This window comes from Pan paniscus, chromosome 5 (genome assembly GCF_029289425.2).
Source record: "Pan paniscus chromosome 5, NHGRI_mPanPan1-v2.0_pri, whole genome shotgun sequence".
NCBI classification, from domain to species: Eukaryota; Metazoa; Chordata; class Mammalia; order Primates; family Hominidae; genus Pan; species Pan paniscus.
Genome location: NC_073254.2, coordinates 30,905,463 through 30,919,440, shown reverse-complemented (window position 1 = coordinate 30,919,440; position 13,978 = coordinate 30,905,463). Strand labels below are relative to the sequence as shown.

At 49.0% G+C, this 13,978-nt stretch overlaps 1 protein-coding gene across 1 annotated transcript in view; it reads right to left on the bottom strand.

Annotated features, from left to right (window-relative positions):
• Positions 1-13,653, bottom strand: part of GMPR (guanosine monophosphate reductase) — a 56,697-nt gene extending 43,044 nt beyond the window's left edge. The window contains exons 1-3 of the mRNA XM_008976819.4: positions 12,877-13,653; positions 4,682-4,801; positions 1,288-1,371 (exon numbers count right to left, since the gene is read on the bottom strand). Of these exons, the coding sequence (XP_008975067.2) occupies positions 1,288-1,371; positions 4,682-4,801; positions 12,877-12,963 (291 nt within the window). The 5' untranslated portion in view covers positions 12,964-13,653. The remainder of the gene's footprint in view (positions 1-1,287; positions 1,372-4,681; positions 4,802-12,876) is intronic.
• Between the last annotated feature and the right edge of the window lie 325 nt (positions 13,654-13,978).

Sequence of the window (13,978 nt, the reverse complement as noted above, 5' to 3'; positions counted from 1 at the left end):
TGACTTAGATTTGCCTATTCTGGACATTTCCTAGAAATAGGATCATAGATGCTCTGGCCTTTGCGTGTGGCCTTTTCTTTTCTGAGACAGAGTTTCGCTCTTGTTGCCCAGGCTGGAGTGCAATGGCACAATCGTGGCTAACCGCAACCTCTGCCTCCGGGGTTAAAGCAATGTTCCTGCCTCAGCTTCCTGAGTAGCTGGGATTACAGGCATGCGCCACCACGCCTGGCTAATTTTGTATTTCTAGTAAAGACAGGGTTTCTCCATGTTGGGCAGGTTGGACTCGAACTCCCGACCTCAGGTGATCCACCCAACTCGGCCTCCCAAAGTTCTGGGATTACAGGCGTGAGCCACCGCGCCGGGCTGCGTCTGGCTTTTTCACTTAGTGAAATGTCCTCAAGGTTCATCCATGCTGTAGCCTGTATCAGACCTTGACTCCTTACGGTTGAACAATATTCCACTGTATGGATATACCTTATTTTGTATGTCCTTTCACCCACTGATAGACATTTGGGTTGTGTCTACTTTTGGGATATTATGAATAACGCTGCCATGAACATTCATGTACAAGTTTTTCTGTGGAAATGTGTTAATTTCTGTTGAGTCTATACCTAGAAATGGAATTGCTGGGTCACATGGCAACTCTTATGGTTAACGTTCCAGGAACTGACAACTGTTTTCCAAAGCAGCTGCACCATTTTCCATTCCCAGCAGTGAATAAGGGTTCCAGTTCCTCCACATCCTCAACAACATTTATTGTCTTTTTTTTTTTTTTTTTAAAAAAGAGACCCCTCACTATGTTGACCAGGCTGGCCTTGAACTCCTGGGTTCAAGCAATCCTCCCACCTCAGCCTCCTAAAGTGCTGGGATTACAGGCATGACCCACGGTGTCTGGCTATTATCTGTCTTTTTGATGACAGCCATCCTGGTGGGAATAATGTTTACTCAACTCTAAAGCACCTTGTTAGACTCAGAAGTTTTTTCTACAGCCAAAAGACTGGATCTACCTTGAATTACCTGGCAGGAAACACAGGTCTTCCCCAAGCTCTTGGGATATAACACTTCATCTTTCAGGGGAAAACAGACATTTCTTACAGATAAATCCTAGTATTTTAATAATACAATATGGAAACAAGTTTTCTCAGCAAATCCCTGGCAATGGCACAGGGCTAGAGAAACACCGAACTCTCAGTGTCTCTCTGCTACTGACTGAAATCCTCTTGACAGCTCTGAAGAGTTTGTTCCCCCCTGTAGCACTGGTAATTGATAACCAGGCTGTAGTCGTACCTGCAGGCATTCTGGGTGATTTGTGGCAAAGAGCTTCCAGTCATCCAGGGAGTAATGCTTATGAATTGCTGTAAACATGGAGTGCTAGAAAACAAAACAGCACCATTAGGATGGGAAGCCAAGTGAGAGCCCCCCTCCCTCCTCCATCTGGAGGTGGTGATCCAACAAGACAAAGGCATCAGTGTTCCTGCCATCCATGCTTAATTTGCTTTGAATGTGCTCCTAGCAGCCAAAACCAAACAAAGGTACAACCATTGAAATCATAAAACCCTGTTTCCCATTCTAATCTGGTTAGACAATACCGCATTCAGGACTAGGGAGGCTCTGCCAGGAGGCAGGAGAGGGATAAAAGAGAATTCTCAGAGCCCTGCCCAGCCCACCCAGGCTCCCACCCACACCTGTATTAGGCCAAAAGCAGCACAGATGGTCCAAAGAGAAAACCAGGCAGCAGGTCCCCTGCCCAGAAGGACCATCCTAACACAAACTTCTGCTTAGCCAGCCCTGAAGAACCCCACCTTATCCCTGAAAGCTTTCTCTTGTGTTCACAACTGGAACACTTCTTGCTAAAAGGTAAATCCATTAAATCTTGACGGTGGGAATTATATAAAGTATAACCCTAAACCTATGACTACTGCCCCAGCATTTATGACCTGCTTTGTGTCAGTCGTTTCATTTAATTTTTGGAACAACTTTGAACAGCATTATTAGCTTCGTGGGCATAAATGGAGCTTAAGCAGTTTAAGTTGCCCAGGCATGGTGGCTTAGGCCTGTAATCCCAGCACTTTAGGAGGCCGAGGCAGGAGGATCACTTAAGCCCAGGAGTTCGAGACCAGCCTAGCAACATGGCAAGACCCCATGTCTATTTAAAAAACATAAAACAAATCAAACTTTTAAAATTTGCTGAGCGTGGTGGCACATTCCTGTAATCCCAGCATTTGGGGAGGCTGAGGTGGGTGGATCACCTGAGGTCAGGAGTTCAAAACCAGCCTGACTAACATGGTGAAACCCCATCTCTACTAAATACAAAAAATTAGCCGGGCATGGTAGAGCACCTGTAATCCCAGCTACTCAGGAGGCTGAGGCAGGAGAATCACTTGAACCTGGGAGATGGAGGTTGCGGTGAGCCAAGATGGTGCCATTGCACTCCAGCCTGGGCAACAAGAGTGAAACTCCATCTCAAAAAAAAAAAAAAAAAATTACAAAATGTAACAACTGCATGGCGAGGAAGAGGCAAAGGCCAGAGTCAAACTTGGATCTGACTATGGAGATTGGACACCTTGCCCTTTAACAGAAGCCTCCCACCTAACTTCTCTGGGGCTACCTATGTCCCCATGTACAACTTCTCATTCTAAACTTCTATGACTTTAGTAACTTGTGCTAGTTCTATGGATCCTAGAAACGGAAAATTCACAGTAGCCACCCATGGTTAGCTACACCAGTCTATGCTATTCTGTTAGCAGGGAGACTTCCTAGGAAAATGGGAAGAGCACAGCAAGTCCTAGGTTTTTCCTGGACTATAATCTATTATGTGAATTAATCAGACTTGATTGCTTCCTGGTTCCTCTCACTTTTATACTAACACATAATTCATTAGTAGCAATGGCTGATGACAGAGCAGAGCAGGGAAAGGGTGAGCAGAAAAAAATACCAGTTCCTTAGCAATTAATTTATTAGCCTCTGGCCCAACGCTCAGTAGGGGCTGAGGTCTGACAGACAATGCAAGTGATCACGGAATCCGACAGACCACCCCTACTCCATTTTGGGAGCTCATAATTTATTTGAGAATCTTTTCCGTCGAATCACTGGCTAATAATGAATCTCAGTGTCTCCTGTGGTTAGACTTGCTGCCCACAGTGAGAAGCTCTCTCAACTAATTGGATTTATCTTTTCACTTGGCAGGCATTATCCACAGGAAAAACAGAACCCCTGAGTGCAGCAGACATTCCACATCTAGGATGCAGAAGATGCTCTGCACCTCACCCATAAATGTCCTGCCCACAAACGGGTTTTCCTTTATTTTTCCCAAAGCCAGAACACCATTTAAAATTTTTTTTAAATTTTATTTTAACAAACAGTACTTCTCAGATTGATCTATACAATGAATTTTTTTTTTTTTTTTTTTTTTGAGACAGGGTCTTCTTGCTCTGTCACCCAGGCTGGAGTGCAGTGGCTCAATCTTGGCTCACTGCAACCTCCGCCTCCCAGCTCAAGTGATCTTCCCACCTCAGCCTCCCGAGTAGCTGGGACTACAGGCTCACACCACCACACCTGGCCAATTTTCATATTTTTTTGTAGAAATGATGCTTTGCCATGTTGCCCAGTCTGGTCTTGAACTCCTGAGCTCAAGCAATCCACCTGCCTCCACCTCCTCAAATCCTGGGATTACAGGTGTGAGCCACTATGCCCAGCCAAAGCAAGGATATTAGCTACCCTCTTTACAGAAAATTAGGCTGGTGTAGTTGGCTAAAAGAGACTTTGAGCTTGTAATGTGATCATCCATTTAAGTTCAGGGGTAAATTCCTTAGATTCTAGAGTCAGTTTGGGTTGGAATCCTGATTCTCTCTCTGTATACATCTGGCTGAGGGCCTAGGGCAAGTGACCTACCCCTCCCCTCTCTGCCTCAGTTTCCTCATCTGTAAAAGGAACCTATCTTGTTGAGTTGCGTCAAGAATTAAGAGATACAGGCTGGGCATGGTAACTCATGCCTGTAATCCCAGCACTTGGGTAGGCCAAGGCAGGCGGATCACCTGAGGTCAGGAGTTCAAGGCCAGCTTGGCCAACACGGTGAAACCCCATCTCCACTAAAAATACAAAAATTAGCTGGGCATGGTGGCATGTGCCTGTAGTCCTAGCTACTTGGGAGGCTGAGGCAGGAGGATTGTTTGAACCAGGGAGGCGAATGTTGCAGTGAGCCAAGATCACGTCACTGCACTCCAGCCTGGGTGACACAGTGAGACTCTGTCTTAAAAAAAAAAAAAGAAATACATTATCTGCAGTGTTTCATACATAAGCGCTCGATACACGTATTCAACATAATTATACAGTAAATGCTGCAGCACAGACTGCATACAAAGCAGCTCTGGCTTAATTTTAAAGGGGTTGTCACTTTTCTGCAATATGGCACTCTTCATGTTGTCTAGCTTCTTTTTGTATCTCTAATTTCCAAAACCATCACAGTCATTTTCACGGAAGCAATGGATGCAGATCTAGACCATCTCATTGAACCCAAAGTCCAGACACCGTCCACTTTCTGATTGAAGGGAAAGACAGAGAATGACCCAAAGCAGCTCACATTTCTACTCTTCCTTGTGTCTGAATAAAGCCAGGGTCGGCTCCTGAAAACCTGTCCACAGTGTGAGCAGCAAAGGGAAAAAACAAAAGCCTACCACCTCACCTGTGACATCACGGCTGCCATCTCAAACGTGCCCACAGTGTCCATGTTGGCCACGATGATGGGAATCCCTGAGTAGGTCTGCTTTGAATTTCGAAACGTGAAGGTGCGTTCAAGATCCACCTGTTGGCCAAAAAAAAGAAAGAAAAAGGGAAAGAAATGAGTGCTTTGCTCTTATGTGAAATGTGCAGAATTTCTGGAGTTTGGAGCGAGTAGGAACAAGACAAAGGTCCCTGGATTCTCTTAGGGGTCAAAGACAGGTATTCCAAAGACACCAGAGCGGAAATTCCGCCGTTAAGACAAGCCTCGGAATCGGAAGCTCTCTCCTACTTTCCCAGCCTCTCCAACCCCACTGCCGCCTTCTATCCACTTCCCTAAAGACCCACATACATGTTATCTTTGCCCCACCTCCAAGCCCTATAGAAACCATTCCCCTCCTGGGAGCATCTGCTCCACTCTTCCTTGCCAACCATGGCCCTCCTCCTGGAACAATCCCTTCACTTCTTACCTTTCACCTAGAGACACACTCCAAATTCACCCTGCAGTGAGCGCCACACAATTAATCCCTTCGCCTTTTACCCTCCACGGCTGCTTTAATTATGAGGATCTTTCAAAAAGCTGGTGGAAAGTACATTGCAACCATATGTTCCTGCATATCAACACTTGTTCCTTTGAATTGCAAGCAGCTGGGTGGGGAGGTGGGGGGGCTCCAATTCTCCTGCAACTTCAAGATCGGGGCATGTAGGACTAACCTTGCTATCGGCAATCCAGAACAACACAGTCACAAGGGTGGGCTTGACAGAAGCCACGTGCTAGATAGAGCCAGGAACTCACCAAGAGCTAGAAGAGTCCAAATTACTTCTCTGACCCACGGCAGATGCCAGCCTGTCTGCCCACCCACCATCCTCAGCCTGCTCTTATCCCAGGAAGGCTACCTGCTACAGGCTCCGTTTCTCAAGTTCATTTCTGGCTGGGATGGGCCAATGGAGGACACTGGGTGGGAAACTGGAGGACAGTGGCAGGCAGAGGTGGGGGGAAGTCAGGGTAGTTCTCCCAGAACCCCTCTGCCTTAGACAGCTTCTCCAGAGCAGCTGGGTTGCCTCCGGGCCTGGATCCTCTGACCAGAGAGGCCTGCGTATTCCTTGTTCCAGCTTTCCCTAAGCGAGCCCAGTCCCTTCCTGGGCTCCAGAGCACTGTCTTCTCCCTCTGACCCTCACCCTAAGGAAGGGGTGGCTTCTTGCTGTTGCTGATCTCTGGGGTGCCCTTAATATCCTCAGTTGTGTCAGAATGCCCCGCATTCAATTCCATGTTTTAAACAGTCAGCATTGTTTGTTTCTCTGGCTGGACTCCGATAGACACAAACTACATTAGAAGTGGGTGCTTCCCCAAGGGGAACTGGCCAGAGGAGCACAGGTATGAATCTTATGCTTCTGCAGTAACTTAGACCTACATTAACCCTGGCTTCATGAATTACACCAGCAAGAGTCATTTTCTGCCAGTGTTTACCTAGATGCTCCTCTCATTTTTTTCACTTGAGGCAACTTTCACTTTGCGATCAGCATTAAGTCAGAAAACACCATGGGACGGCTCTGGCCCTTTAGCCTTTACATTTCTCGTGCTTCTCAACACCGGGTTCTGTGTCCAGAAGGCGTCCTGGGTGAATGATGTCATAAACATGACTGCACAGGCCTCACACAGCCATCAGTGAGGAGAAATGAGATGCTGGAAGTGCACGAACCTACGCAGTGGCGCGTCCCTTTCTCCACTTCCTTCCTGATGACTCTGGGTTCTACTTCAGTGGAGCACGTTTATAGCGACATTCTGAAAGAGAACTGAAGGGACCTACCCATAGCAACCCTGTGTGTGGCTAATGGCTCTGTAACATTTGGCTTGGCAGGCTTGAAACAATCAATTCCTTGGTCTCAAATTACTCTTCTATCCTCCAACAGGCATGGGGCTAGCTGCTACACTCTGCACCCGGCTGAGATCACAATGGGTTTTTCTTGGCACTCCAAAACCTATCAGCAGGACACAAAATGCAGAGCTCTTCATGGAAAAGGGCAGCCTTAACAGTAAACGCTTCCCCTCATTTCCAGTCCTTTTTATGAGCTAGCTCTTTGCCATCGTTAATTCTAAGAATGAGAAATAAAATGATCTTCCCCAACTTTATCCACCCAGACACACACACATAACCCAGGCCAGTTGTTCACTAGCAGAGATAAATATTTTAAATATTTCAGCCTCCCAGGAACAACACTTGGCACTTAGTCTGGCACAGCCGGCCAATACGCCAAATATAGATTAGATTCCCTGTCTAAGCCTGACCTGAAAGGGAACATAAAGTAACAAAGTCCCCTCCCCCACCCACAAACACACATCTCTGCTGCTCTCTAACAGGCCTTCATTAAAGCCAGTCCTGCCACCCAACATGTCAGGGGCTCAAAAGTGCAAATGGGCTGGCGTGGTAGCTCACACCTGTAATCCCAGTACCGTGGGAGGCTGAGGCAGGCAGATTGCTTGAGCTCAGTTCAAGACCAGCCTGGGCAACATGGTGAAACCCCATCTCTACACAAAATAGAAAAAACTAGCCAGGCTTGGGTGGCGCGAGCCTGTAGTCCTAGCTACTCAGGAGGCTGAGGTGGGAGGATTGATTGAACACCGGAGGCTGAGGCTGCAGTGAGCCATGATCATGCTACTGCATGCCAGCCTGAGTGACAGAGTGAGACCTTGTCTCAAAAAAAACAAAAAAAAAAGTACAAATAGAGGCCCACCTACCACATTCCTAAATAATTCAATGTGATAAGTCCAACGAACAAACTGCTACATAAAATAGGTTCTAACCTCCTACCCTAAAAAAAAAAACAATTTCATTCACAACCAGAAAGGCACCAGAACATGGTAGCGGGGAGCCGGCCCTGGCCCCCAGTCCACCCCTCTTCCCTTCTCACCCAAATCTTTACGTGTGCACAGAGGAAAAGGCCCCCACCTTCAGTCGGCACACAAAGCTCTGTGCATACCCACGTACTTTTCCATAAACAACTGCCACTTGGCCACTCTGGGTTGGAGGTGAGCACACTAGCATCATGGGTGGCCCTTGGAAACACACCAGGGCAAGAGGCCCATGCAGGCCTTAGAATCAGCTCAGAGTTACTTGGGGAAGAATATCCAGGATCCTGAGTACTTGGAGCGTGGCCTAAGGAACAGCATAGCCCACAGGCCCTGCCCAGTGAGGAGGGATGCAATTTGGGGGGCAGACGTGGGACCCAGGACAGAGGCTCCTTTTCCTAGATCTACAGATGGTACCGAGTAAAGCAATTCTTTTACATATTGTATTTTATTACATAATCTATTGTATAGATCGCTCATTAGCTGTAACACCTGTCTGAGTACAGGGACGTCTTCCAACTTTGTAGTCCTAGTGGCTCAAAAAGCGTGGGATAAACTAACGGCTGGCTAAAACGTAAGAACACTGTGTTCTGGCCCCCAGCCTTTTGCAGTGTTTGGTGGCCCCCAGCCTTTTGCAGTGTTTGGTGGCCCCAGCCCAGACCTCTGAATGTGGATCCAAGCCCTGAAAGCCTCACCATCAGTTATCAGGCTCGTGAGAAGCTCATGCCCAGCTGCAGTGCTACCAGCGAGCCGCAGGGTTCCACAAATGGAAAGGGCTTCAGGGGCTGGTCCAGCACACCCGGGTACACATCAGAATCCTCTTAGAACTGGTTCCAAAATACTCGTGCTCCAGCTGCCTCAAACTTCATGAATCACCACCTTTGTGCTGGACATATTATGTGTATTTTGGAGTGTTTCCCCAGGCGATTCTAACGCACTCATGACTCAGAACAGCGCCAAACTCTTTAATTTTCCAAAGCAAAATTTACAAAGGCTGTCTGTTATGGGTTGAATTATGTCTCCCCCCCGCCCCCAAAATGTTGAAGCCCTAACCTCCAGTACCTGTAAATGTGACCTTACTTAGTTAATAGAGTCATTGCAGATGATCAAGCTAAGGTGAGATCAAGAGGGTGAGCCCTCGTCCAATATGACTGATGTTCTTATAAAAAGGATAAATTTCCGGGCACATAATCACAGCACTTTAAGAGGCCGAGGCAGGCGAATCACCTGAGGTCAAGAGTTCAAGACCAGCCTGACCAACAAGGAGAAACCCTGTCTCTACTAAAAATACAAAATTAGTTGGGCATGGTGGTGCATGCCTATAATCCCAGTTACTCGGGAGGCTGAGGCAGGAGAATTGCTTGAACCTGGGAGGCGGAGGTTGCGGTGAGACAAGATCACGCCATTGTACTCTAGCCTGGGCAACAAGAGCGAAACTCCTTCTCAAAAAAATAAAATAAAATAAAATAAAAAGGAGAAATTTGGACACAGATGCACACATAGGGAGAACCTCATGTGGAGATGAAGGCAGAGATTGGGGACAACTGTCAGCAAACCAGCAGAAGCTGGGAGAAGGGCAAGAAACAGATTCTCCCTCCCGGCCCTCAGAAGGAATCAACCCTGCCAACATCTTGGACTGGGACTGCTACCTTCCAGAACTGTAAGATAATAAATTCTTGTTACTTAAGCCACCAAGTATGTGGTCCTCAGTTACAGCAGCCCCAGGAAACCAGCATACAGGCGAAGGTAAAAAAAAACAAAAAAAAAGTAATTAGTGACAGAGCTTGGACTAAAACACAGGTATCCTTCCTCCCAGCCACTCTGCCACGTTCTCATCCCCCTCAGGCCAACCAGTAGCAGACGGTGAAAGCTAGACCAGAACTCTTCTCACTGGACTGCTGGGGAAAAAACTGCTATGAAGTTTTAAGCAGACTGAACATCTGTTGTGTCTTCTCTGTCCTAGAACAAAATGAGTAATTTGCTGTGATTCTCTTCAATGCCTGATAATTTATTAATAAGTTTTTTAGGAGTTTATTTTTTGTTTTTGTTTTAATTCTTATCAGCTGGGTGCGGTGGCTCACACCTGTAATCCCGGCACTTTGGGAGTCTGAGGCAGGTGGATCACCTGAAGTCAAGAGTTCAAGACCAGCCTGGCCAACACGGTGAAACCCCATCTCTACCCAAAATTAGCAGAGTGTGGTGGGTGCCTGTAATCCCAGCTTCTCGGGAGCCTGAGGAAGGAGAATCGCTTGAACTCAGGAGGCGGAGGTTGCAGCGAGCCAAGATCACACCACTGCACTCCAGCCTGGGTTACAGAGTGAGACTCCATCTCTAAATAAATAAATAAATAAGTACATTCTTACTAGCTTAAGGACTACAGTAGAATGTTAGAGCCAGAAATGGGTACTAAGGAAGAAAACACTCAGGGAGAATGCAGGCTCCCCAGCGTAACAGATGAAAACAAAGGTCTTGTCTCAATCCACAAACTCATCACTTCTCAGAAAAAGATTATCCAAATGTCCCCACATGACCCTGTGGCGCTTTATTCTTCCATGCCAGGGGCTGGACATTTGAGAGATGAATGCCTCCCTGGAGAATCCAGGCGAAGGCCACCTGGGCCACTGCTATCTGTATTCTTTGCCTTTCAGAGGTGACCTCAGATTCATCTCATTCATGTTCATTTATGGAAGGCTGGTGGAAATGTCCTTGCAGGAGTCCTGAAGCTTCTGAGGGGGAGATCACTCTTACTGTCCGTTTCCTGCTATAGCCTGATGATCCATTGCTGGGCCTGGCTCTTAGCAAAACTGTCACGAGGATAAGCCCATCATCAGCTGTCAAAACCCTCCTCCCCCAGCCAGACTCTACTCCCAGGGTGTACGTTCTCTTTCCTGGCTCTGTACAAATCCGCTGTTAGGCTCAATGTCGGTCATCTATCCTTCAGTTTCCAATTTGCCTCCAGATACTACTTCTGCCAGGATGCACATATTTTAAGCTTCTGATTGTGCAAGGAAAAGTTTTTATCTGCCTATGAAAAATTTCAGGCATCAACAAGCAAACTGAGAAAACATTGAGAGGGGATTAGGGAGGCCTAACTAGATCCCTCAACGCCACTGAGGCAAGTAAAGTCAGATCATGGGGGTGGCCAGCCAGTCAGCAGCCTCACGCATCAGGGAGCTAAACCATCACGGCAACCGATTAGAAAGGCAATGCTGGTTAAACTGAGTCTCCAGGCCTGTGGCTGGCAAACTCCCACGAACATAAAAATACAAAAGAGACTCCTCAAGGGCACTGAGTTCTCACTGCAATGTGTACATGAAGATTGCAAAGATGCCATCCCAAACTGGAACATTAGTAGTTACAATCTGCCCAAATTATGAAGCCAAGTGTTGCATGACATTGTCGCATGATGTGATAGTATTCCCCGAGAAGGAGTAATTCATTCTATTACATAAATTTCATTTTAGCTTTAGAGACAGGGTTGTCCAGGCTGAAGTGCAGTGGCACCATCATAGCTCACTGTAACCTCCAACTCCTGGGCTCAAGCCATCCTCCCGCCTCAGCCTTCCAAGTAGCTGGGACTACAGGTGAGCAACACTGCCCTAATTTTTTAAATTTTTGTTGTAATCTCCAGCTCCTGGGCTCAAGCCATCCTCCTGCCTCAGCCTTCCAAATAGCTGGGACTAGAGGTGTGCACAACTGCCCTGGCTGATTTTTTAAATTTTTGTAGACCTGAGGTCTTGCTTTGTTGCCTAGGCTGGCCTCGAACTCCTGGCCTCAAGCAATCCTTCCACCTCAGGTTCCTAAAGTGCTGGGATTACAGGTGTGAGCTACTGTGCCTGGCCCTATTACATTAATGTTCAATATTTTACCTTCTCAACATGTTTTCTGGTTCAGAAAATAGGTATATCTTTGTTTGAACATCCAATTTTCTGAAAAATGAGTTTGTCTCTTCTAAATACATTTTGAATATTTAAAGAATATTGAGGCCACCAAATTATTAGCATATCCAGAATCCCCCTATTTCATCTTGGTCTTGCCTTAGGAATTGGCTACAGCTCATGCTTCCAGAGGCCCAGGCCTGCCCTCCAAACTGTTTTTGTTCCAAGAAGGCCCCCTTTTCAGCACCTGAAAGGTCATGAAGGACAGGCACAGGGTCACCCAATCTGGGGCGATAAGCTTTAATCATTCCTCCCCCACCTCCTCCAGTCCTGCCGGGCTCCAAACCAGCCAATGCTGCTGCTTACAGAATGCCACTTGGTTTAGTCATTGGCTAACGCGGAGGCTTCCCCAATCCAAGCAAGCCCTCGGCTGGCAGCCCCAGGCACTGCAGTTAGGCCTGGCACCGGAGTGGGCAGCGGACTTCTTTGCTGAGGGGATTTATTTATGGTCTTGTTTGTGGAGCTGAGTGGACGGAGCTGTGCAGGTTGGCCCAGCCTCCTCGTGTTTACTCCTTCAGCCCCAGCCTTCAGCCGTGTCCAGTTTCCTCACCTTCCTCTCCAGCTCTCAGCAAAGCCAGTCACCAGCGCACACCACCCCGGGGCACTCTGCCTTTCAGGCAACTAGTTTATCCTCCAGGGACTGGCCTCCCTTCCCCCAGCCTCAGGCTATTTCCAGTCCGGTCTCCACCTGTTCCTTAGGATTTGAGTACACCCAGGCAGAACCAGGGAAATGCCCGAGGCTTCCAATTCGCCCCCACCTCTCACACCCCAAAGCTTTCGAAACGCTTCTCCAGGGCTAGGCTGGGACCGCGGGCTGTCCAGTACCGCTGAGTCCCCAAGCCCCACTGCCAGCAAGGCCGCCAAACTCAGAAAGGAAACCCTGAACTTGTGCCCTGGGTTCTGGTTTTTCACACGCGTTCGCGAAGTTCCACCGCCGGACCCGAAGCGAAAGCAGCAGCAATTCTCAGCACTAGGAGACGCTGCCAAAAATCACCGGGATCTGCAGTTGTTTTTCTCGTCCTCTCTCCCCTAGCTCCAGTTTCCTTTTCTTGCTATAAGCGCCCTCGTACCCCTATTCTTCTAAACCAACTGGCCACTGGATCTCTGCTCATCTGTGGTCGAGTTTCACTGTAAACTTCCCCTAGGCCACCCAACGGGACCGACGTGTAGAGAATTTCATGGGCCCCCGTATCACCGCCCTTAAAGACACCTCACGTCCTGGCAGGTGCTGGGGCGCGGGAACGGGGGCGCAGCGCCCCAGTCTCAAACACCAAAGCAGGCAGGGTAACCCGGTGCCACCCCCTTCCACCCACTTGCCCCGCGCCACCCGGAAAAAAAAATCCCACCCCACTGCGACTTCCGAACGTCCCCCACCTCGGCTCGGCTCTTGAGGCTGCTCCGCTTAGGTCGGAGCAGGACATCCTTGAAGTCCAGCTTGAGGTCCGCATCTATGCGGGGCATGGTGCAGCGGCTCCTGGCTGCGGCGGCGACGGCGGGGCGGGGGCGCCTGCGCGGGGCGGCGCGGGGAGCGCCGGGGCTGCTGTGCCGCGGCCGGGAGCTGGCGTGGGCCGGGTGCGCACGCCGCGATCTTAAACACGCCCCGCCGACCCGCGGTCACGCTTGGCCCGCCCCGGGCACCGCCTCCGCCTCGGGCAGGGGCTGAGAGGCAGACTGGTTAGGGACAGACTGGCGGCGAAGCCCTTCCTCCTCGCGCCCCCGCCCCGTCCTTCCCCCGCAGGTGTACAGCCCGTGGCAGTGACCGAATGGGGACGGGGGAGGGAAATGCGCACCGTTCTGTTTGTCCCCAAGGTCCCCGATGGAGAGGGGACTTAGCGTGTGCCTGCCTTATCCAAGGGAAAAGTCGCTCCCTGAGAGCTTTTACTTTTTTTTTTTTTTTTGAGACAGTCTCACTGTCGCTCAGGCTGGAGTGCAGTGGCGCTATCGCCGCTCATGGCAGCCTCGACTTCCTGGGCTCAAACGATTCTCATGCCTCAGCCTCCTCGAGTACAGGCGCACGCCGCCACACCCAGCTTATTTTAAAAATTATTTCCTAGAGGCGGGGTTTCACCATATTGCCCAAGCTGGTCTCGAGCTCCTGACCTCAAGTGATCCGCCTGCCTCGGCCTCCCAAAGTGCTGGGATTACAGGCGTGAGCCACCGTGCCCGGCGGATTCTCCTTTTTTAAAATTCAAGCCCGGTGTGCTCACCCAGTGCTGAGGGGCACGTCTCTCACTTGCCAAAGAACCAGAAACCCCAGGGAGGGTGTATAGAATTAAGGAAAAGAACGTGGGCAGTTAACTGTTTAGCTGTACTGGGATTGTGGAGGCCATGATTCCCTTTGGACTTGTTAAGAGACAAGGTCTCACTGTGTTGCCCAGGCTGGTCTTGAACTACTGGGTTCAAGCAATGCTCCCGCCTCAGCTTCCCAGTGTTGGGACTACTGGCGTGAGCCGCTGCGCCCAGCCTGGATTTCAGG